The sequence below is a fragment of the Macaca fascicularis genome, chromosome 6, assembly GCF_037993035.2.
Source record: "Macaca fascicularis isolate 582-1 chromosome 6, T2T-MFA8v1.1".
NCBI lineage: Eukaryota > Metazoa > Chordata > Mammalia > Primates > Cercopithecidae > Macaca > Macaca fascicularis.
This window is the reverse complement of record NC_088380.1, coordinates 149,359,509-149,382,170: the sequence shown is the minus strand read 5'-3', so window position 1 is coordinate 149,382,170 and position 22,662 is coordinate 149,359,509. Positions and strand designations below refer to the sequence as shown.

The 22,662-nt window shown below is 45.6% G+C and overlaps 1 protein-coding gene across 40 annotated transcripts in view; it reads right to left on the bottom strand.

Moving 5' to 3' along the window:
* ARHGAP26 (Rho GTPase activating protein 26) overlaps positions 1–22,662 on the bottom strand; it is an 899,552-nt gene that overhangs the window by 357,137 nt on the left and 519,753 nt on the right. For 33 of the 40 annotated variants that reach the window (XR_010587140.2, XR_012414210.1, XR_012414212.1 and 30 more), the window contains one exon: positions 913–1,008. The exons of the other annotated variants lie outside the window; for them this stretch is intronic. Coding sequence is in view for 29 of the 33 variants with exons in the window: in XM_045394984.3 (XP_045250919.2) it covers positions 913–1,008 (96 nt within the window). In the remaining 4 variants the exon portion in view is untranslated. The remainder of the gene's footprint in view (positions 1–912; positions 1,009–22,662) is intronic. 40 annotated transcript variants of the gene reach the window in all.

Below are 22,662 nucleotides of genomic sequence, written 5' to 3'. Positions count from 1 at the left end.
AGATGCTGATGTTCTGCACGGCAACAGGAACTCAATAAGCATTTGAAGAATTAATTCATCCAATAAAACTTTCTCAATTCTTGCCCATTTAATGGAGTCAACCAAGGCGCCCATAGAAGAACAGTGTGCAATGACAAGGCCCTGGCAAAGAAAGGTGTCTTGACATTGCAAATCCTCCATGCTTACAGCTGCCTACAGATCAAGGCAGGTGATGGTGAAGAGTGAAGCAACACACCGTGGCGATAAACAGTAACCCACCTCAGCCTCTTTTTAAGGAAACAGGAGAGGCAGGGACCTCCCTGTAGACAGCACAGGAGAACCCGACATGGAGCTCCTCTCCCTATCTGAAGGCAGTGGCAGATTCATAGCTCAGCCAACTGCTGCCAGGTCAGAAGAGGGGGCCAGTAGATCAAATTCTCAAACTTTTTGAAGAAGTTGGAAAACTGGAATTTTAGATTATGAATTGAATTTGTATGGTCATTCAATTTTAAACAATGAGAACCAAAGAAAACTGGGCTGTGTTCTGATCTCAGCCTATCATTTTGCAACCTCTGATCTAATTTTTCCCTCATCTACCTGTGTTCTACATATGCTCTAAGCTTGGTACTGTGGTTGGAGGGAAAGAATGTCACCAGTCAGAAAATCACTAAAGGGAGGTGGAAAGAAGAGTCCCACCACAAAACTTCAAGCTTTCTCTCCTGCAAGCTAGAGGGTGAGGCAATCCCAAAACTCAAGAAGACCAGAGTAGCCCCAAGCCCCGATCCTCACATATTTCTGGCCCTCCACTTCCACTAAGCACTTCCTTCTTTACTAACCTTAGAGACTTCCTATCCCAGGAAAAAGGCTCTGCTGGGACACTGAAGGCTATGACAAACAATGAACATTTTTATCTTCTGCACAGTTATGACTTACCTATACACATCTCATCATCTGTTTCTGCATCTCCTATGCACTGAAATTTAAATTCATTTAAGGAATCTGCAAACTTCCGCTTCGCTGAAGACAAATCTAGCAAGAAAAAGACAGGAAAAATCAGGAATTACTAAAATTAAACTGGCTTTCTGATTTGCTGCCCGTATTGGTCCTTCTAGGAATATCTTAGGAGGCAAATTTGTTCCTGAGTCCATTTCAAAGCACAAAAGAATATAAATTCAAAATAGCCAACACTTGGTTATAACATGAAGCACTGATTTGTTCTAGAAGTTAATATTTTTGTTATATTGGCTTTAACAATTCAAGTTCTATCTCTACTTCCTAAAGGCAACTTGTTATCTCCATCTGACATGTGGGAATCCACTTGCCAAAGGAAGTTGGGGAGAAAGCTTGGATCAGAGCCAACCTTAGTGTCCACAGCCTGCAGGTCTGCTCTGCTACTGACCCTCCAAGTAGTCAGTGCAGCTTTCCCCATACGTATGACTCAACAATAATTTCCCCTAGGTCCTACTCACAACACAAACTTTCACTAGGGAGGGAGCCTGGAGAAGGCTGGAAGGAGGGGCTGGGAACTGCCCTACCCATAGTACCTGGCCTTCCTCTTCTGACTCAAGCACGGGCGAGGCCCAGGTTCTCACAACCCTCTCCACTCTTCTCATGAGCAGAGTGGACTGCTGGCCTGACAAAGCTCACCAGAATTTTCCTGGCTGGCCACATCCAACACCACCAGGAGAACAAAGCCCCCTCAATGTTTTGTATTAGGGTAAAAACACATTCCACACAGTATCCATAAGAAAAACTCTCAAGGGCCCTTATCATTAAAAAATCATCATCATAAGCTTTCACTGAAGATAGTAATGAAAGCCAACGATCCTTCCGAGCCTTCAACTTCTCTTAAGGGTATGAAACCACCAAGGTACCTTTAAGTGGACTGGCAGATCTGGCTGCTGAGGACAAATGTGCTTAACTTAATTCCATGTGCAGTCTTCCTGCAGATTAGGCTAATCATTCAAATTACCCTCATACATGTTTCCCTCATTGAAGGGGAAATGGCATTATGTCCAAATGCCCAGGGGAGGGAAACATGAGGCAGAACCGGCAACAAGGCCTGGCTTTAATAAGATATGGGCGGGGGGCGGGGGTGGGTTACGGCGGGGGGTGGTGGGGGGTGTATTGTGGCTGCACAGATCAACATAACCTACTAGAATAAAAGCATCCGTGACTCCCAGTACTTTTTCTTAGCTCCCAGATTTGTCCCTTGAGGTTAGGGATCGTGTTTTCCATCTTTCTCTTTGGTTTGGTTTGTTTCCTCTGTGTACCTGGCAGTGTATCCTGCTCAGTGTATGCTGAATAAATGTGGGAGGCGGTGGAGGGGCACTGGATACAAATCCAATCCTCAGTGCTCATTCCAAGCAATGGCTGCCAGTGGAAGAGCCGGGCGTGGGCTGTGCTGCTGTTCTCAGGACCAGGGCTCAGGCTACTGCATGGACAGCAGCTGCAGCTCCTACTCCTGGACTGCCCTCCCACACGCTGTGATGACACGGTCCTGAGCTAGCTGCAGCTTGTCCAAAGCGCTCTGCTCTACACCAAAAGAAGGCACTTGGGGTGAAGAAGGGGAACGCAGGAGCCAACAGTCTCTGATCTCCCCCTCATTCAGTCACTTGCACAGAATGGTCCTTACCAAAATGTCAAAAGATGTTGGCAGGGGACCCAGGCATCTCACAAAACTGGCCAGCCCAGGCTGAGGCTATCCCTCAGAACACAAATCACAAAAAGCAAACCAAGAAGGAAACAGATGCACCCGAAAGCCAGAACATCGTGGGGAGGAAGGCAGGAGGAGGCCACAGGCAGACACGAGAAAAAAGGGAAAGACTAACATTTTAAAGTAGAAGACAATGTTCTATTAGAGTCCCCAAATGTGTGTGCATCACATGTGGGTATGGTTATGCACATTCCTATTTTAGTCAGAATGTTCCCTGATCAGAACTCACAAAAGTCTGCACTAAGAGTAACACAGGTTTGCCTTTCTAACCACCTGACAATCCTGTGCCTCCCCCACAAGCAAGAGAAACTCAATCACCTCAACAAAGTGGAAACAGGTGAAATGCAAGTCAGGCTCGGGAAAGCTCCCAGCACACACCTGAAAAGCCGCACTGCCGAGGGCAGCTGCCAGTGAGGATCAGGGAGTGGCTGGTCATGCACAACGGGGCCTTTGTGAAGCTTCTGCACGGGGGGACCCGCTGAACCAGGGCAGGGCCTGTTAGCTTATGGTGACCTGATTTCCTTGTCCACTGGCACAGAGCACACCCTGCCACAGTGCAAGCCTGAGAAGCAGTGAGGACCCCATGAAGCTGAGGGAGAGGCCGATCCCCGGATAGATGATTAAGTAATGACTGCTGGTATGGAGTCAATATTGGGCTTCAGGTCAACGAGGAAAGCTGGGTAGAGTGAGAATCTTAATGAATGGACCTGAAAAAGGAACTCACCTCAGGCTTGATAGAGGAATTTTTCAGTAAAGTTAAAGTGGACAGCTGTCCTTTTACTTGTTTGGAATCCATTCCCCAGACTTCGGGACAGCATCTCAAGCTTGTTTTTGAGAACCTCCCTTCTCCACTTGCATTCTATGGGGTGGTGGTGACAGGCTGATCAACCCCAACCCCTTGCCCCCACCCCAATCCCACAGCTCCTGGGTTCAAGTTCTAGCTCCACCATAGATCAGATATGTAATCAACCCTGGGTTAGTCATAAAGTGTCAGTTATCTCATCTGACGGAGGCTGTCAGCCTGGGGGTTAGGCAGGGAGGATCCAGTGAGACATACTTTATAGGCACTTTGCACATCACAAGATTCAGTTCTAGGTATAGCTGGGCTGTTCTTTTCTCATATATGAGTCCTCCAGTAAGAGGAACCAGGAAAGGTAAGCATGAATAACTGTTTGGAGCTCGGAGAAGTTAAAGGACTGACATAAGAGCACAAGGTCACTAAGGAGAGGACCTGTGACTTAAGTCCTGTGAACTTAGATCCTTGTAGTATGTGGGAACACCATACCACTTCACCCCATTGAGGTAAACCCTCTATGTTACTTGAGAGAATGAAAACAACACTAAAAAGAGAATTTTCTACCTAAAAAACCATTGCTTCTTGCCTATTTCAACCCAGTAGGATTGGTGGTATCTTTTGTAGATTTTCACCTTGGATATGGAGCAGCCCGAAGATTTATTTCAAGAGCTTTCCCTCTGATGCACACAGGAATCTAACACACACATTCCAGTAAGAGGAGAGGGAAAAGAGAAGAGGCTGGCACTGGTGCTGGGTGCATGCCAAGCTTCGTGGCACCCTCCTCATATAACCCTGCTGTTTCATGTACAGGCAGTGCAAGACACAGCAAGGAGCCAAGCAGAGTCAATAATATTTACTTTGCAGAAACATCTGTCGCTAGAAAAGCAGAATGCTGGCCAGAGTGGAGGGAAGTCGTAACTGCCGGCATCTGGGGAGGCCAAGTATCTCCTTTCCAGAGTAGGTAGGGCTGTGCTTCTCTGAGTGAGGGGACCAGATGGCTAAGAAACATGGAAGCAGCTAGAAGTTTGGGCCTTGAGAGACTGCTCCAAAAGCCACCTGCTCACTCAGGGACTAGAGGAAAGTGCCCTTCTTTTCTTAGAGATGCCAGCGGATACTAATCACCGGATTTAAGAAAATTTAACCCAAATAGATACATCTTTCACTAACACAGAAGGTTTACCATAATTTTTTTTAAATTAGAATCTACCTTAATTTTATACAAGTTGCACCAGTAATACCACAAGTCAAGCCATTTCCTTTTTCTCCTTGGGTAAAACTTAACATACATGTGCACACACAAACATGGACTCAGGTAACCTTACAACTGTATTTTCAGTGTATTTCTATTGCCTTTGTGACCTCCAAAGTCACCAAAATTGTGTATTAACTACCCTGAAATGTTTTGCTGCTCAGTCACATCTTTCTCTTTGGACTTAGAAAGTGATTACAGTTCCAGGAGGCCAAGGCGGGTGGATCACGAGGTCAGGAGTTCGACACCAGTCTGGCCAACACAGTGAAACCACATCTCTACTAAAAACTAAAAATAAAAAAAAATTTTTTTAAAAACCTGGGTGTGGTGGTGTGCACCTGTAATCCCAGCTACTTGGGCAGGCTGAGGCAGGAGAATTGCATGAACCCGGGAGGCGGAGGTTGTGGTGAGCCAAGGTTGCACCATTGCACTCCAGACCAGGTGACAGTCTGAGACTCCATCTCAAAAAAAAAAAGAGATTACAGTTCAGAAAGGCCATCACTGAGGTTAGAACTTGCAACAGGATTGGCCTTGTGGCTGCCTAAAGCATAAGAATACCAAAGTCCCCAGGCCTTGTTAATCTCTCCCTTTCCTGGACGCCAATTACTCTCTGTGCCTCGTCACCTTGTATTTGGAATAATTCTGGAACTATTCATGAATGGCTTCATGTCACGAAGCACAAAGAGTGCCTTGGACAGGGCTGGACACAGTGTCCCTCAAAACCTGTTGTACTGATGTGACTGGGCAAGGAAACACAAGCTGGCTTACTGGTGGAACACCTGAGAGTCCCCAGAGAGGACCCATGACAGAGAGCTGACACATGGACAAGAGCCCCAGAGAGACTTCAGGTTTAGCTCACACCCCCATTCCTAGGTCAAACTCAACACACTCAAAACCAAACTCTCTCTACTCAAACACCCTCTGCCACCCTCACCCCAGAGAGCCAGCCGAGGGCCTCTTCCTCATCCCCAGTGTGATGAAGGGCACCGCCGTTCACCCTGCCACACAAGTCACCAGTGCATGTCATCCTCTCACACGCCAGGCTCCTTCATGTGCCATGTCCATTCCCAAGTCTGCCCATGTTGTCTCCTAAGCACGTCTCAATTCTGCCCACTCCTTCTCATCACTATCAGCAACCCCTAAACAAAACACTCCATTTGCCTACATAACTGCAACTGCCTCCTCTCTGGCCTCCCCACATCCACTTCTGTCCGTCACATCAGTTCTCTACCCAATTATGTCAACACCAGCAATGAGCCCTGTGATGGCTTCCCAGAGCGCTAGAGGTGAAGACAAAAGTCCCTCCCAAGGCCTCAGAGGCCCTACAGGGTCTGGCCTCCCCACACCCCTCTCTGGGCTCCAGCTGCTCCGGCCTCTGCCAGTTCCTGGGGCATGCCCAACTCCTACCTGCCACTACATACCTGCAGCCCTTGGCCCAAAAGTTCTTTCCTCCAGGAAGCCTTCCCTGACTTATCTAATCAGGCTGAACCCACCCCTGTTTCTCACTCTCTGAGTACTATACATCTTTTCTTCAGAGCAATTTTATATTTGTTCAGGTAATTCTTCTCTTCAAGTAATGCCTCCCCAACTAGTACATTCTATGAGGACGAGGATCATATCCCTTCATGATCACCGCTCTATCCCCAAATTCCAACACTCTACCGCTTGACTGAGAGCAGGTGTTGCGGAAAGAACAGAGAGAGAGGAAATTGAGCACTCCATGAGTCCATTAGCTTTCATCAAAGGTGAACCTCCCGACTCTATGTTTGACAAGTGAAAAAAAAAGCAGGTAAGTTAGGACAAACTCTCCAACTTACGTAAGTCTGGCTGGAGCCTGATAGATATGTGGGAATGTGCTTCCTATTAGCATATGACCACCTGCCTTCCTTTGAGGAAGAGTACCACAGAGCTGGAGGGACAGCCACCACCAGCAGGAGCATAAAGTAAAACCTCATCTATACCAAGGAAGCTGGAGAAATGAGCTACACACAATCCAAATGCTGGCCACAACCAACTGTCCTCTCTTAGCCCCAGCACAAGCCCCAGGTTGCAGTTAAAACAGTTTAAGGAAGAGTCCCCAAAGACCCGTCTTTCCTCTCTCCCCATATCTGGGAAGCCTGAGAACATATCCAATCAGAAACTGTGCTTGGAGAGAGGCACTTCCCACAACTCCCCATTTCCCCAAGTCTGTACGTAGCATTTAACCTAGTTCGATGTGCTTAACTATAAGAAAAGCAAGTGATAGTCCCTTGTAAATACCATTCTACAGCCCAGACTCCTGGCATTGTACTAGCAAAAACAAACAAAACACATACACACACACGCACACACACACACACCCTATGCAAATCTTAGAATGAAACAAAATTCTCCATAGCATTTTTCTTGTTTCCGTGACACGCAGTCTTATCTGTAGCCACTAGGTGGCAATCAACTATATCAAACACCTTGACCAAGCAGCTAATTTAAACAACAGCTAAGACTCAAGGAGAAATGACAGGGCCAGCCTTAAAGGCAGTGCTGAGGACAGATCCTGCCCTGCTGAGGAACAAATAACCACCTAGAAATGTACAGTGGACGCTCAGCAACTGAAAGAGGGGCCCTGGCTTCCACGTGGGAAGAAGTGCTCTAACACATTCAGAGGGCCTGTGCTCTCATACAGCAAGTCAAGCCTGAGACATGGAGTGGGAGGGGTACAGGGATGAAGTCACCACCACAGTGTCTCTCACGTTCTTTCAGCTCTGGCTGGAGCAGATTCAGAAAACCTCTCATCTCACCCAGGCAGATGATGTGCCCACCGACCACATCAGCCACGGTACATTACATAACGTGCGTTCTGATCATACATCTGCGTGCTTTTCCTGAGGCCATTTCCCTAAAACGGCATTTCCTAAATGAGGCCATCACCAGCACTGATTCTGGAAAATTTGTTTTTCCAACCAGAGCGCTAAGGCTAATGAAATTTTCGGAGTTGATTTTTAAAATGAAATCAAGTAAAACAAGAAGTGTTCCTCTTTCCAAAATGAGGTTTCTAATTCTATTTAGATGAAACACCCCTTAAAAATAATTTGGGCTACCCAAACTCACCTTAATCTATATCCAAATAACTATGAATATATTGTATACATTAACTTACTGAGTACTTACTATATAACATGTACCTACCAAGTACTTTAAATCCCTCCATCCTCACAACCATTCTGTCAAGTACATATTATTACCTCCACTTTGCAGATGGGGAAACTGAGGCTCAGAGAGGTTAAATAACGTACGCAAGATCATGCAGGGAATGAGCGGTAATGTAAGAAACTTGGTCTCTCTGACTCTAAAACTCTTAACTACTACACTATATTGCCTAATTTACTCAAATATTTGAGAATCTGGTATCAATGTATCCAAAAAAATGAAAAGATGGTGTGTATACATTCCATACCTTAAGGGGAATACAATTTTTAGAAGGGCCTAATCTGTGTGTACAAAACTACAAAATTAACGTAGACTGTGCTAGGGCAATCAGAGAGTAGACAAAAAATGGCTACAGAAGTGCAAGTGGGATATTATTCCAGTTAGGGCCATTGGGGCTTCAAAAAAAAGAAAAAAGAGAAGAACAAGGAGTAGCATTTGAGCTGAACCTTAAAGTTCACTCCCATTTGGATATGTAGAAAAGGGAAGCAGTGCAAGGCAGGGAAGCAGTCTGGGGCTTCCAAAAAAAAAAAAGGAAGAACAGGGAGTAGCATTTGAGCTAAACCTTAAAGTTCACTCCTATCTGAATATGTAGAAAAGGGAAGCGGTACAAGGCAGGGAAGCAGTCATGGGAAGATGCTGTAGAAGTGGAAACATGGAGCAAGGAGATGTGAAACACAGAACCTACCCAGAAAAAGCAGCAAGTTTAGATAGACAGGAGGTCAGAGTGGGAAGACCGGTTAGAATCAAACCATGGAAGAACCTGAATGCCAAGCTAAGGAATTTGAACTTACTCCCTTAAAGAAATGGGAACTGGGGCCGGGCACGGTGGCTCATGCCTGTAATCCCAACACTTTGGGAGGCCAAGGCGGGCGGATCACGAGGTCAGGAGATTGAGACCATCCTGGCTAACACGGTGAAACCCCGTCTCTACTAAAAATTTTTTTAAAAAATTAGTTGGGCGTGGTGATGGGCACCTGTAGTCCCAGCTACTCGGGAGGCTGAGGCAGGAGAATGGCATGAACCTGGAGGTGGAGCTTGCAGTGAGCCCAGATTGCGCCACTGCACTCCAGCCCAGGCCACAGAGCGAGACTTCATCTCAAAAAAAAAAAGAAAGAAAGAAATGGGAACTGGATTGTTATACAGAGGAGCAACAAGATCAATTAAACAACAATTAAGCCTTTTACCAAGGAGCTGGCCCAGAACTTCACTGGAGACACCTTCTGTAACTCCTCCAGCATGCTTCACTATGAGAATGTGCAACCATAGCCAACGGGCATTCTCCCTGTAGGATAACTAAATGACAGGCAACACCTCTCAACTTGGACATTTGTGCACAGGCCATTGGTCCGTCAGGAGATAAGGAAAGAGTTATAAGGGATTCAAAACAAAACTGCTCCGTGCTGAAAACTCCAAGTTCAGGGCCCACTATGAATTATCCATAGCATCATCTTGAATTATACATAACTATATGCAAATAATGTATACAAATACATATGAATTTCCAAAGTGCTGTATTGGCTTTTCCTCGTAAGAACATTGAGAGTTAAGTGAAAGCACTTGACCTTTTCTAGATGAAGAAATTAAGGACTGGCTTAATGACAGTGCAAGTCACATAGTAGGCCCTTAATAAACATTTGCTGGATCAATGACCACTGTGTCAAGTGAGTTAGTCAGCATTGGATCTCCGATGAAAACTCAGCCCCTAAAGGGCCCAGCCCCAGCTCAGCCCTGGCACAGAGAACTGAGGTACTGTATTTAGAACAACTGCATTCACATGCTGCCCCAAGATATGATAAGACAGCAGAAGGTCACCACAGGAAAAACTCCCTCAAGGAAGACTGTGGACATTTGCTTAATGAAAACAAAGAAACCCATTTTGAGAGGGACTAATCAAGTGACGGAACAAAAAAGAGAGGGTAATTCCAGGCAGCTCAAGTACAAATATCACACACACACACACACACACACACACACACACACACACACACACACACGGGGCAAGGGGAAGGTAATTCAGAGGTGTATGACGCTCATTGGCTGCACAAACATCAGCTTAAATCCCCAGTCTCTCACTTCCTCGCTGTGTGGCCTTTGGCAAATTACCCAACCTTTCCAAGCATGTATGTAACTATGAGGATAGTATGTACCTTGCAGGGCTGTTGTGGGAATTCAAAATAGGAAAGAAACGTGTTCCGGAAGAGCAGAGGACAGGGATGCCCTCAGCCCTGCCTTGCTTTCCCTCCCACAGCAGAGGTGGAGTGGAAGTTTACCAGCAGGTTGGAGAAAGGAGAATCAACCAAAGGAGAATCTTAATTAGCATAAGAATTAAGCAATTTTTGCCTCATCAAGTCACCAGATCAACCCCATTCTTGTGAACTACTAAAAACACACCTGAGTTCCTAAGGGTTTTCTTCAGTGCTCAGAAAACCCCTAATGCTTCTACAAATTTACAATTTCCTTTCACCCCTGGCAGATGAAAGGCAAGGCAAAACCCCGACGGACTAAATAACACCATTTTTTAACTAAATGAACTCAAAGCAGTATGGGTTTCTTTTTGAGAAGTTTATTAAGCTCAAGCCGTGCCTTTTAAATGCACTGGGGAAACAGTGCTATCATCAAATCCTTTCTGTCCGCTGCCTGGGGAGGCAGGCCAGCCCCAGATGAAACAGATAAAAGAATGAGCATGCTAAGACGACATTTAAGATACAAGAGACTGACAGCGTTCACAGGCCTGAAGTACTGGGCTTCCTCAGAAGGCAGAACTTGAGCTTCGCCCCCAAGGTAGGCACGGTTCTAGAAAGGAGAGCGGGTGGTGAATTAAGAGGAGACCACACAAGTCAGGCCCACTCACTGGCTGGAAAAACCGGTAGGGGGCAGTAAGTGGAGACAGAGGCCTAAGAATGGTGGGGAAGGGCGGGTGGAGAGGGTATTCCCCTCTCAATACTTCAGCAGTTCTGTTCTGCTCAACACCAAGCAGGTGCACAGATGGGCAGCAGTGGGGCTAGGAGGGTTGATCCTGGCTTGAGCTTCAAGACTTAGATTTTGTTTCTGGAATGCCTTTTCCTCTGCAGCAGAGACAGCTACTCACGCTTTAAGGTGCACCCAATCACCCAGGACCCTGTCAAAATGCCCATGCGATCCAGCAGGCCTGGGAGTCTACATTTCTAATTCCCAGGTGAAGCCAATGGTGTTGATCCAGGCACCACACCCTCCAAGGCAAGGGTTTGGACTCCCACTGAAGACCCTGAGAAGGAAGATCACAGCTTCTTTATCCTCCTGGCATGTGCCTGAAACATAAGGGACCTCAATATATATTGGAGGAATGAATGAATAAATTCCTTGAGAGAATTTAAGCTGTTGCAGACGGAATAGAAAAGAACCTAGAAAAAGAACCAGAAATGGCCTGTCTCCTTGTGCAGCCACCAACTATACATGTGAACCTAGGGAAAGTCATATGACACACTCAGCCTTAAAGAACTCACTTGAGGCCGGGCACGGTGGCTCACGTCTGTAATCCCAGCACTTTGGGAGGCCGAGACGGGAGGATCACAAGGTCAGGAGTTCAAGATCAGCCTGGCCAACATGGTGAAACCCCATCTCTACTAAAAATACAAAACTTAGCTGGGCGTGGTGGTGGGCGCCTATAATCCCAGCTACTCAGGAGGCTGAGGCCAGAGAATCGCTTGAACTTGGGAGGTGGGGCTTGCAGTGAGCCGAGATCGTGCCATTGCACTCCAGCCTGGATGACAGAGCGAGACCCCGTCTCAAAAAGAAAAAAACACCTCACTTGAAAATCAAGCAGCCAACCCCTTTCTCTAGCTCTAAGATCCCTCCCAAAGTATCTTTTATGTGCCTTTTAGTTTTTTTAATGGTGAGGTTATATACTGGATATTCCTACAGCAAGGCACACCTCTATGTCATTCTCAAAGAGCAGTTTCCAAAAATCCAGTTGAGAGAACACAGACTCTGTTAGTCTCAGCAAATAACCATAGCAACTAATACCCCCCAAATGAAATGATGTCTTCACAATGATGTGCTGGCTCAATTAGATTAAGAGGGTGACGTGCACCATCTGAAAATTTATGGTCGTAAACTTACAGTGAAAACCAGACTTTCTTGGAAGAGGTTTATAAGTAAAGGAAAGGCCTTGCCAATAAATGGAATCCAGGACAAAGAGCCAGAGAAGTCAAGCAGATGAGGAAATTGGGCAGGACGGCTCTGCCTGTCCAGGTTCACACAGGCAGGGCCCACGCACCCAGACAGAACCCAGAATTTGGTTAAACAGCTACAAATCTGAGTACCACCACTTCTACCAGGGAGTTACCAAAAGACTGCCATTTTATTCTCGTTCTATGCCTTTCTTCATGCATATTACAGAAGGAAAATACTGCTAGCTCAGAAAAGCCTGCAGAAATATTTACCAAAATAATTGTAAAACTTTTAAATGAAAAAGAGGACAATTGCAAAATAACACATTAGGGCTGATGATACATTTCCAGCCACATTCATTTCTCCACAGGTCATCACAGGATGCAAATTTTTCTGTTCCAAGGTTTTCTGACTGGAGTTAGAACTGTGAATGGAAAGCTCAACATCTATAAGTTGTACAACTGTCTTTCCACACCCTTAGGCCTGCCTCTTCCAGGGTCTGTGCAATCACATGTGCCCTGAACAAATATGGGCAAGCAAGAACCTCACTTGAAAAGCAGGAAAAGAGAAGCCAAGGTCTGTCACCTCCCTGTAACCCCTGAGCTTTCTCGCTTTCTCTAGCAAAGAACAAAAAGAAGAAAAGGAACAACAAACAAGCCAACCCATAACTAAGCCCAAAGAAGCAGGGTTTCACTAGCATTCAACAGTTGTGAACTCAGCAAGTCACAGACGGCAGAACCTAGAGCCATACACAAGGATCAGAAACCCCTGCACTGTTCCCATCAACAGCGAATTTGAGGATAATCAAGAGAAAAACAAGGCATGGTGAGTAAATCGAGGCCTTCGTCCAGCCAAATAAGCTTAGATTTGTGGTTAACAGACTCCCAGGGTTCAAAATCCCATCTCACACACTTACAAGGTACTCAATTTCCACCCATGTGAAAAGGTACTAAAGGGAAACCTGCCTCCGGAGGTTCCTGTGAGAAGACAGATGATGCATTGAAGTGCTTAGCACAGGGCCTGGCCGGCAGCAAACACTCAATAAACCACAGGTATTGGAATCATTTACATATATATATAATAAATAACATGCCTGGCTGATTTGCTTCTGCGTAAAAATGAAGGAACAATGAAGCCACCCGGCCCCCAACACTTTGACTTCCTCCTCGCCCTCCTTCTCACCGTCAGTCCGTGCAGCATAATTAGGATCAAAACTGAATCCACCTGATCCCCGGACACAGCTCAGCGACTCCTTGCCACTAATACCACAGGAAGCAAGGTGGCAACTCCTAAGCATCAGAATAAATTCAATTAAAAAACAAAACTCCATTCATCTCCCCCTGGATTAAATTAATGTTTCTGGAAGGAAAAAAAAAAAAAGCACCTAGCCATTCTGAATAACATTCCCAGAAATTGGTTCCACTTCCTTTTATCCCCTCTTTAATTAGTCACTTTTCTGCTATACCTCAGGGGAGGCTGTGTTCCAGGCACCAAGAACAGTAGTCCAAGTGGGCAAACACTTACCCTCCTCAGAGATGCCCACGAAATCCCCAGGCTCCCCGCCTCCCCACTCTTCACTGTCTCCTCTCCAGCCTGGATTCCAGTCCAGGCAAGAACTCACGCTCCAGCAAGGAGTACCCCTTGCCACTGCAGACCACCACAGAATGTGAGAGGCCAAAGATGAGTGTTCTCAAAACATGTCTGAACACCACTTGCAACAGGCTCTTCCAGGGAGCCCACCCTCAATCAGAATCTCTAGGGCTGTGGCATAGGAGCCTGGGCTTCCCAGGCAGTTCTTATGCATGCTGAAGTTTGAGAGCTGATATCACCTAAGCCTTCAGAACATCTAGTACTAAGCACCAGTAATGGAACCCCTCCAGATGACAAAGGTGGAGCTCCACAGAGAAGCTGGATCTTCTAAATCATGACAGCAGGTTTACAAATGTTCCCAAAGCAGGCAATTAATGCTCGTGGTAGAAGAAAGCTAGGTGACAGCAGGGGTGGGAGGAAGAAACACCCTAATTCAATTTAAAAATCACAAATTCCGAAGCCTGAGTCTTCCTCAAAACATGTTCTCAATCATGTCTCCTTATTCTGAAGCCTACACAACTGACTGGGAACACATCTCTGTTTTGTAGAAACCCAGCTCATGGCACCTGGAGCTGATGAATGGCCCTGGTGCCGACTGCCCAGAAACCAATCCGGAAACCAGGCTTCCCACAGAAGGGGCAGCTGGAGAGCCAAGCACTCTTGGACTACAGTCCTAGGCTGCGTCTGCCAATACAGGCTCTGCCCAGCTAATCTTCTCTGAGCCTGCAAATATTAAACCTGACACACAGACTCAAGTGAATCCAGAAAACAGGCTCACAGGGCAGCTGAAAATTGGGAGTGCCTGAGGTCTAGGCATGGCAGCTTCATGGACATTCAACCAGTACAGACGCATGGGGTCCCGTGCTCAGAAGGGCCTGCTTGGCTTAATGCTCTGCTGTAGCTGTCTTGAAATTTTTAATAACTTTATCTTTGAACTTGTGTTTTGCAAGTGAGATCCAGTGGGACAGTGGAGCATACGTGTGCGTAGAGAAGACAGGTACAACCTAGATGTCATGCAGGCCCACTGGGGCTCCTTGTGGCCCCAGAATTCTGGTGGACCCACCATGTGTGGGAGCTCAGTGAGACTCAAAGCAAGAGAAAGGTAATTGTCTTATATCTACAACTGAGTCAGGGGCAACACTGACAGCCCTGAGGGGTTACACCTACGATTTCAACCAGAACTTGCCAGATGCAAGAAGACAATAGTATCCAAAACACGAACGGCCCAGGAACCCTATCACAGCCTTCTTCCTCATGTTACTTCCCTGGATAAGTCAACCACTGACACTGACCATGGTAACCTAGGACAGGGACAGACTGGGCAACCCATAGCTCCTTTCCTTTCAGGCCCTCCTCATACGTCGTAAGCCAAAGGTGGAGCACATCGGGAAAATGTGTATGCATCAAGAAGAAAACTGAAAACTGATTTTGTGCAACATTTCCACTGTTCTTGGAAGAATGAAATAAATGCATATGAGCTATGAAATATGGATTGTATAATTCTAGTGATTCTGCATATAAGTCAGATGATCTTATAGAAAATTGGCATTGTATAATATAAAGATGAACAGAAGAGTTCATACTAATAATTTAAATTTTTAATTCTTCCTTTTTAGAAGAACATGGGCAGATTAAAAATACCACCACATGTCAAGAAAGAAACCAGGAAAGAAAGAAAGCAGCTTTCTATTTTAATGCTTTTAACAGTACTCATGTCTGCTTTTTGAACAAGGAGCCCCACAGATTAAATACCCAGTCCTGGGCACAGGAATACCCTGGGATTGCTTTTCAACCTCAATTAGCTCTCCTCTCCTCCAACTGGTACGCTGAGAAAGACCTGAGTCCATGCCACCATCATCTCTGGCCTGGACTCCTAATTGGCCTCCCCACTTCCCTCCCGATGCTTTCCAGTCCATTTGTCCCTTAACTGCCCAGAACAAGCTATTCAAAAGGCAGACCTGATCTTGTTGATGGTCCCTTCCATACCTTCCCTGATTATAACTCTTCCCATTCCCCTCAAAATAAATCCAACCAAGGCCTACAAAACCTGCCTCGTCTGCACACCCCACTGGCCTTGCCCTCACTCTATACCCAGCCCCACTGGCCAACTTGCACCTCAAAGGTGCCACAATCCAGCCGGCCACAAAGCATGGTGCTTGTCCTGTGCCCTCTTCCTGAAACACTCCCCTGTCTCTCCCCTAGTTACTGCCCTTTAGCCCATTAGATTCTGCTTGAAGGGTCACTTCCTCAGGGAAGCAGCCTCCTCACATTCCCTATCCACCCGAGGGGTACACTCTCATACCTCCCCAGAATTCCCTTTCCTATCCTTTCAGTTGGTAATCTCCTTTGATTTTGGTGACTGTTTAATGTGAACAGCTCCGATGACATTATAAACCCCAGGCAGGCAGTAGCCGTGACTGTTTTGTTCATAAAAGGATAGTCATCCACAATTCTAGCAAGCCAGAAGCCCCCAATAATGTTTCTAAATAAATAAATAAGCAAGCAAATAAGAATGTAACCTTTTTTAAGAGTTTGGTCAGAAGAATGATAAACCCTACAATACCCCTTTTATAAAAAGGGAAAGCTAAGTCCCAGAAACATAGACAAAACAGCCATCCCATTACTCCTTCACGACACACAAAACAATCAGAACACCATCTCCTAGGCTTAGTCTTGAAGCCATAAAACACCCATTTCCATTCCCCACTCACTTTCTTCCCTAGCCAATAAGATGCCTATCACATTTTCAAGGTACCACTGATATTATTTTAAAATCACTTTCCCTCTAGGCAAATGATACAAGAAGAATTTGCATGTGTGTATCTAAACAGCATATCCAGACCAGAGGTTTTTTTGTTGTTGTTTTTTGGTTTTTTTTTTTTTTTTTTTTTTTTTTGAGACGGAGTCTCTCTAGGCCAGAATTTTAAATAAATAAACTAGTGACAAACCATACCAATTAACATCAGGTCAATACAAAAACCATCCTTTCTAATACATCAGGTATCACTTGAGGGAAAGCGTACCTGCAACACACACACACACACACACACACACACACACTCTCTCATACACACACTCTCTCACACTCTCTCTCTGTCTCTCGCATACTCTCTCTTTCTTTTCCTCTCCCTTTCTCTTTGAGGACGTGTTTCTTGAATTGGCCTTTGAATTTCACCTGAATCCAACTGCCCCCGACTTAAGAGATCAGAAATTCTGGAAAATACATCTGGAAATATGCCTTTTTAAAATAAACTCTCCAGATGATTCCTATGCACAAAAAGTTTAAAAACCACTGTTATAGAAAGACACTGCAGGTAATATTTTAATACCAGAGAAATGGAAGAAACGAATAGTACTAAACCTGAGAAAGCAGAGAAACAAGAAAGAAAAGGAAAGCAATGTCCCGAAGACCCGGAAAGTCCCTGGCAACACACCTCCAAGAAAGCAGCAGGAAACTGTTCCCAGAGGAGAGAAGAACTGTGGAAAAACCCTAAGCCATTGTTTGCTAGGGTCATTAATTATTTTAGCTATTTATTCATGGACACTTCCTCCTATCTGAAGGTGCTCCTAAGACAGTCAGAAAGAAATCCTGACATGCTTCCCTTGCTGCAGGAGGGACGAGGTGACCCTGAGCCAGGGGCATGCATGAGCAGGGCCACCTCTCTCAGTCACACAGCTTCTCTTGGGCACCTGAGAAGAATGCGGTACCCAGGAGCCCTCACCAGAGACAGGAATCCTAGCAGCTGCTGGCCCATCCTCCCCCGAGCAGCCTCACTGCCCCCATCAACTCAGGAACCTTGAAGAATGAAAAGACTTGGAGGAAGCCTCCTAGCACAGGTCCTACCACTGCAATATCCCCTCCTGTAGTGGATAGTACCCTCAAAATTGATGTCTACCCAGAACCTCAGAATGTGACCTTATTTGGAAACGGGGTCTTTGTGGATGTACCTAGTTAAAATGAGGTCATATAGGACTAGGATAGGTCCTAAATCCAATGACTGGTGTCCTCATAAGAAGAGGTGAGAACACACACACACACCCGGGGAAGAAGGCCCTGTGAAGATGGAGGGAGAAACGGAAGTGGCCGGCTACATGCCAAGGAACACCAAGGAAGGCCAGGAAGAGGCTGGGAATGATTCTTCCCTAGAGCCTTCCAAAAGAATATGGCCCTGTTGACACTCTGATTTTGGATTTCTGGCCTCCAGAACTGTGAGAAAACACATTTCTGTTGTTTTATGCCACCCAGTTCATGGTACCGTTGTCCCTCGGCATCCATGGGGATTAGTTCCAGGACTCCCCACAGATAACAAAATCCATGGATGCTCAAGTCTCTGATATAAAATGGCATAGTATTTGCATATAACATACTACGCACATCCTTCTGTATACTTTAAATCATCTCTAGATTACTTACAATACCTAATACAATGTAAATGCTATGTAAACTGTTGTTATACTGTATTGCTTAGAGAGTAGAAAAAAGAAAAAAGTCTGTACACGTTCAGTACGGATGCAGTAAATATTCTCCATCCGCAGTTGACTGAACTCATGGATGCAGAACCCACAGATATAGAGGCCTGGCTGTAATTTGTGATGTTAGCCCAAAGAAGCTAATACGCTTCCTTCCTTGGGGAGCCTGGGCCTTAAAGTCATATTGTTACCAAAATCTAGGGGTTCTGCCACAACGAAAAAAGGAAGCCTTGCTCTTCTGACACTGTAGGTGGTCTGTTCAGCCTCACTTAAGAGTCACCCTCCCACTGGCCAAACAGCGATCTTCCAAAATAGGTGTCCTCAGATTGGCACCCTCATACATCCTCCTTGGCCCAAAAGGCCTCTCCCACCCTGACCAACACAACCAACCGACCGCCACCTGGCCTTCCAGGAACCCCTTTCAAGGTGTGGCTTCACACACATGGCCCAGGCTCGCCCCAACTGTGTGTCCACAGCTCCTGGGTTTCTCCCAACACTTATCACACTTGCTCAGTGTGGACAGCTCCAAGAAAACAGGGACCAGGTCAGTCCGGTACACCACCCACAGCCCAGTGCTCACTTCAGCTTTGTCCACCTCCTCTGTAAACATTTAGTAGAAAAACAGCTTCACAAACACAAATATGCTCTCTCTCTTCCCAACCCTGCCCTTTCTTTCTATAATGGGGGTTTTAAAAGGCTGTTTTGCCAGTCTTTCTCCACCACTGAGAGCATTTATGTTCTAAAATGGTGACTTCACTCTTGCCAAAATGCATACCACACACCACTGCCAGGTTGTATCATTTTTAATTATTATTTTTGTGATTCTTCTTTTATCTAGTGCCTTAAGAGAGACATTTCTCTGAGGGACCCAGAGCTGACTCTAAACACTTCACTGTCATATATGATGGGAGGCAGGGGGAGGATACCACAAGCTGAAGAAGAAAAAAAAGGGACTGGCGGTGAAAGGGGTCCTTTGAACAGCACATCCAATTAAAGCCCCCTTCCATGGCAGCCTACAGTAGAGAAACAGTTTGCAATAAAACAAAAATACAGGGCCCCAACATTAAGATTTAACCTCCTACAAAGCAGCTGGGTTTCAGAATGACAGCAGACTCACAATGCCCCGACATGCCTCATCTTTGGGTCTGGCTTAAGCCATGTTAGATTCCCTGCATTTCCAGGGTCTACTTGGTCTCATATCAGTAATGAAGTTAAAGTAATTCAGATCCTAGGAGATCTTTCTTCCCTTTTAAAATGCTGAAGGTAAGAATAACTTAATCTCCAAGAACAACTCAAGTTTCCTTTGCTTCCAACTCAGGCCCAACAGTGTCATATATTTATTCTGGCAATAGGCTCACCCATTCATCCCTGAACTCTTCATTGAGCACCTCCTATTTCGGGGACTGTGGGAGGTATGGAGAATAAGACACTGAACAAAGCTGACATAGTCCTTTCATCCCCCAAACCTACAACCTAGTGGAGACAGACACTCAACAAATACATACTATAAACACTGAAAATTTCAGTGGCAAGAATGTAAGACTGCAGATGCAAGCTAGAAAGGAATATGGTGGAGAGGAACACAGCAGATTCCCATTACCTTCCTTATGAGGCTGGGAGCCATATTCAAAGCCAAGGTGGAAGTGGTTCATCAGCAACAGAAAGATAAAACACTTTAGAGACAGGCATTAAGAATTCTCCCAGTATTGTGGGGGTGGCTTCGTGAATGTATACAGGTAACAAAGTTTATCAAATTGTGCAATTAAACACATGCAGTTTTTATGTGTGACAAGCTTTTAAAAACATAATAATTTCCCCAATATTTTGTTACTCATTTATGATCTCTCATGATCTCCAAGATGATGAAGGTTCTTGTAGTCACAAACTAACAAAAATGACTTCGCGACAGGAAACACACCACCCTGCCACGTTGTTGTTCTTGGCCTGCTCAGAGCTTCATTCGTTCCTTCAATAAGTAATTATTAAACATTTACTAAGGGCTAGTACTGTCCATTAGTGTTTCCCATTACACTACAAACAGAAACACGCATAACCCAACTCTCTGGAAGCTTGTAGCCTCCTGCCAGTGTGGACTCAAGTGGAAAAGGTAAGCGCTGCCTACACGCTGAGAAGGAACTACAGCATCTGAGAACACGGAGTCAAGGCTACTCTGAAGGATTTTCAACATCATGATAGACAATGATTTCTTGAAAGCTTACTCTGTGCTAGCCCCCAAGTACTTTCAAAGATATTATTCATTCAACTCTCCCCAAATCCCTATGAGGTAGATACTATTGTTTAAATCCCTTTTACCAAAGGAAAAATTGCCACTAAGTGATAGAACCAAGGTGAAAACCCAGAAGCCTGACTCTAGAACCCTCAATATAAAATCTAAGCTAGGTCGGACATAGTGGCTCATGTCTATAATCCCAGCATTTTGGGAGGCCAAGGCAGGTGGATCACCCGAGGTCAGGAGTTTGAGACCAGCCTGGCCAACATGGTGAAACCTCATCTCAATTAAAAATACAAAAATTAGCTGGATGTGGTAGCACATGCCTGTAGTCCCTGCTACTTGGGAGGCAGAGGTAGGGGGATCACTTGAGCCCAGGAGGCAGAGGTTGCAGTGAGCCAAGGCGGTGCCAGTGTACTCCAGCCTGGGCAACAGAACAAGACCCTGTCTCAAAAAAAAATTAATTAATTAATTAATTAAAAAATAAAATCTAAGCTACCATAAAGATAAGTTCTCACCAACCACCCCAGAAACCTGCTTCAGAGTCTAAGTAGTTCTTCTGGGCCAAACTGAGACTCAGCTGACGCTGCTCTCTACTGAATAGACTCTCTGGCCTCCCCCATCAGTACTTCCTCCACCTTCGGAGCTTGATGAAGGCAAGTTTGAGAAATAAGGGAGGTCAAAGGTTTCAAAGCAGCAGGTCTCTGCAAAAGAGAGACTCTGACATCTCTGTGCCAAAGGAGAGGCTCAATATCATGGTGCTTCAACGGGACATGCAGAGACAGCAGCTCGAATCCCTGACTGCAGGCTGAGCGACACACAAGGCTTCTACATGGTAAAATCTGCTTTGTTGGTCTTTTAAAACATAAGTAAGTCACCAACTTACTGAGTGAGACCATGTTGTAATGATGACAGAGTTCCAAGGAAATGCAGACCTCCTCCGGATCAAAGAAGCTTCCCATTGTCTCCATCCAAGACACTCGACCAAATCATGGAAAACCAATCCAACTGCTGGCAGTCCACAGGCAGTAAGCAGCCAAAATGCATCAACATATGAGAATGCATGTGAGATGTGGATAGAAATCCCTATTGTTACAAGCCATAGGCATCCACATTAATAGCACGAATGCTATAATTAGTCATTTAGGGAAAAATAAAATAAATCTGCTCCAAGACAGTCTCCCTGAATGTTGTAAGAGTTAGAAAGATGGTTTTAAGATTGCTGATCCCGCCATGCTGACTTGCTTTCCCAAGAATGGCTTTGACCTTAGCCAGCTGTTGCACTAGTAAAGAGGAACCCAGCAATGCCTGTGAGGAGGGCCGATTCCATGTCCCCCAAGGACAATGAGGTCCCCTCAACAATACCCACTAACATATGTGAGCATCCCACAACACTGCAAAGGCTGAATGACTCCCACCTGAGACCTGTCCCTTCTAAACTACCTCTGACCACTCAGAGCCCCTGCGGCCCAAACCACCTCTCTGATGCTTTGCCCGCTGCTGCATACCTCACTCTTTCCTTTCTCGCTAACATTCCTCTGCACAGCATTACTTGCCTCCTCACAGAAAACCTATCCAACCCTCTAGCACAAGTGCTTATCATTATTTTATCCAGTTCTGGAAGGAGTGAGACTGTCAGCAAACCCAAACTATTGCTAGAGGACAGCTGAATTTCTATCTTCTAGTCAACATGAATCATCTTTCCAAGACTGGGGAAGGACCATGTGCCTATGTAGAGTGAACCCTGAAAATACCCAGACTCCACGAATAACCTGGACCTCTGTATGACAAAGTGTGAAACGAATAGGCAGAAATAAAGTCAACCTGGCAAAGATGAGATAGAAGAGAAGGCCATGCCGAAAGAGCACCAGGTGCACAAGACCATGTGGCTGGAGAAAACACAGCAACTAAAGGCCAGCACGTGGGAGAAAGGGCAGGGGTGGGGAGACCAGTGTAAAATGGGAGGGAGGGGGCCGCCACATAGGGCCTAAAGGATTATAACCAATTCTGCACAGCTGCCAGGGAGGCACCAGTTCCATCAGGGATCTGTAAATCGTTGGGAGTTACCTTCTGATTACAAGGTAAAACTCAGTTCTTGTGCATGAGCCTATGAGGGGCAAAATGCCAAGCTGTTCACAATAAAACAACTGAACTGAACTATTAAAATTACAATCTCAAGCATGGATATGGTAGAATAATGTTTGCCAACAAGCTAATGCCTGATGTTATCTTAGCTAATGTCAAAAATGTATCTTCGGCTGCACACAGCAGCTCACACCTGTAATCCCAACACTTTG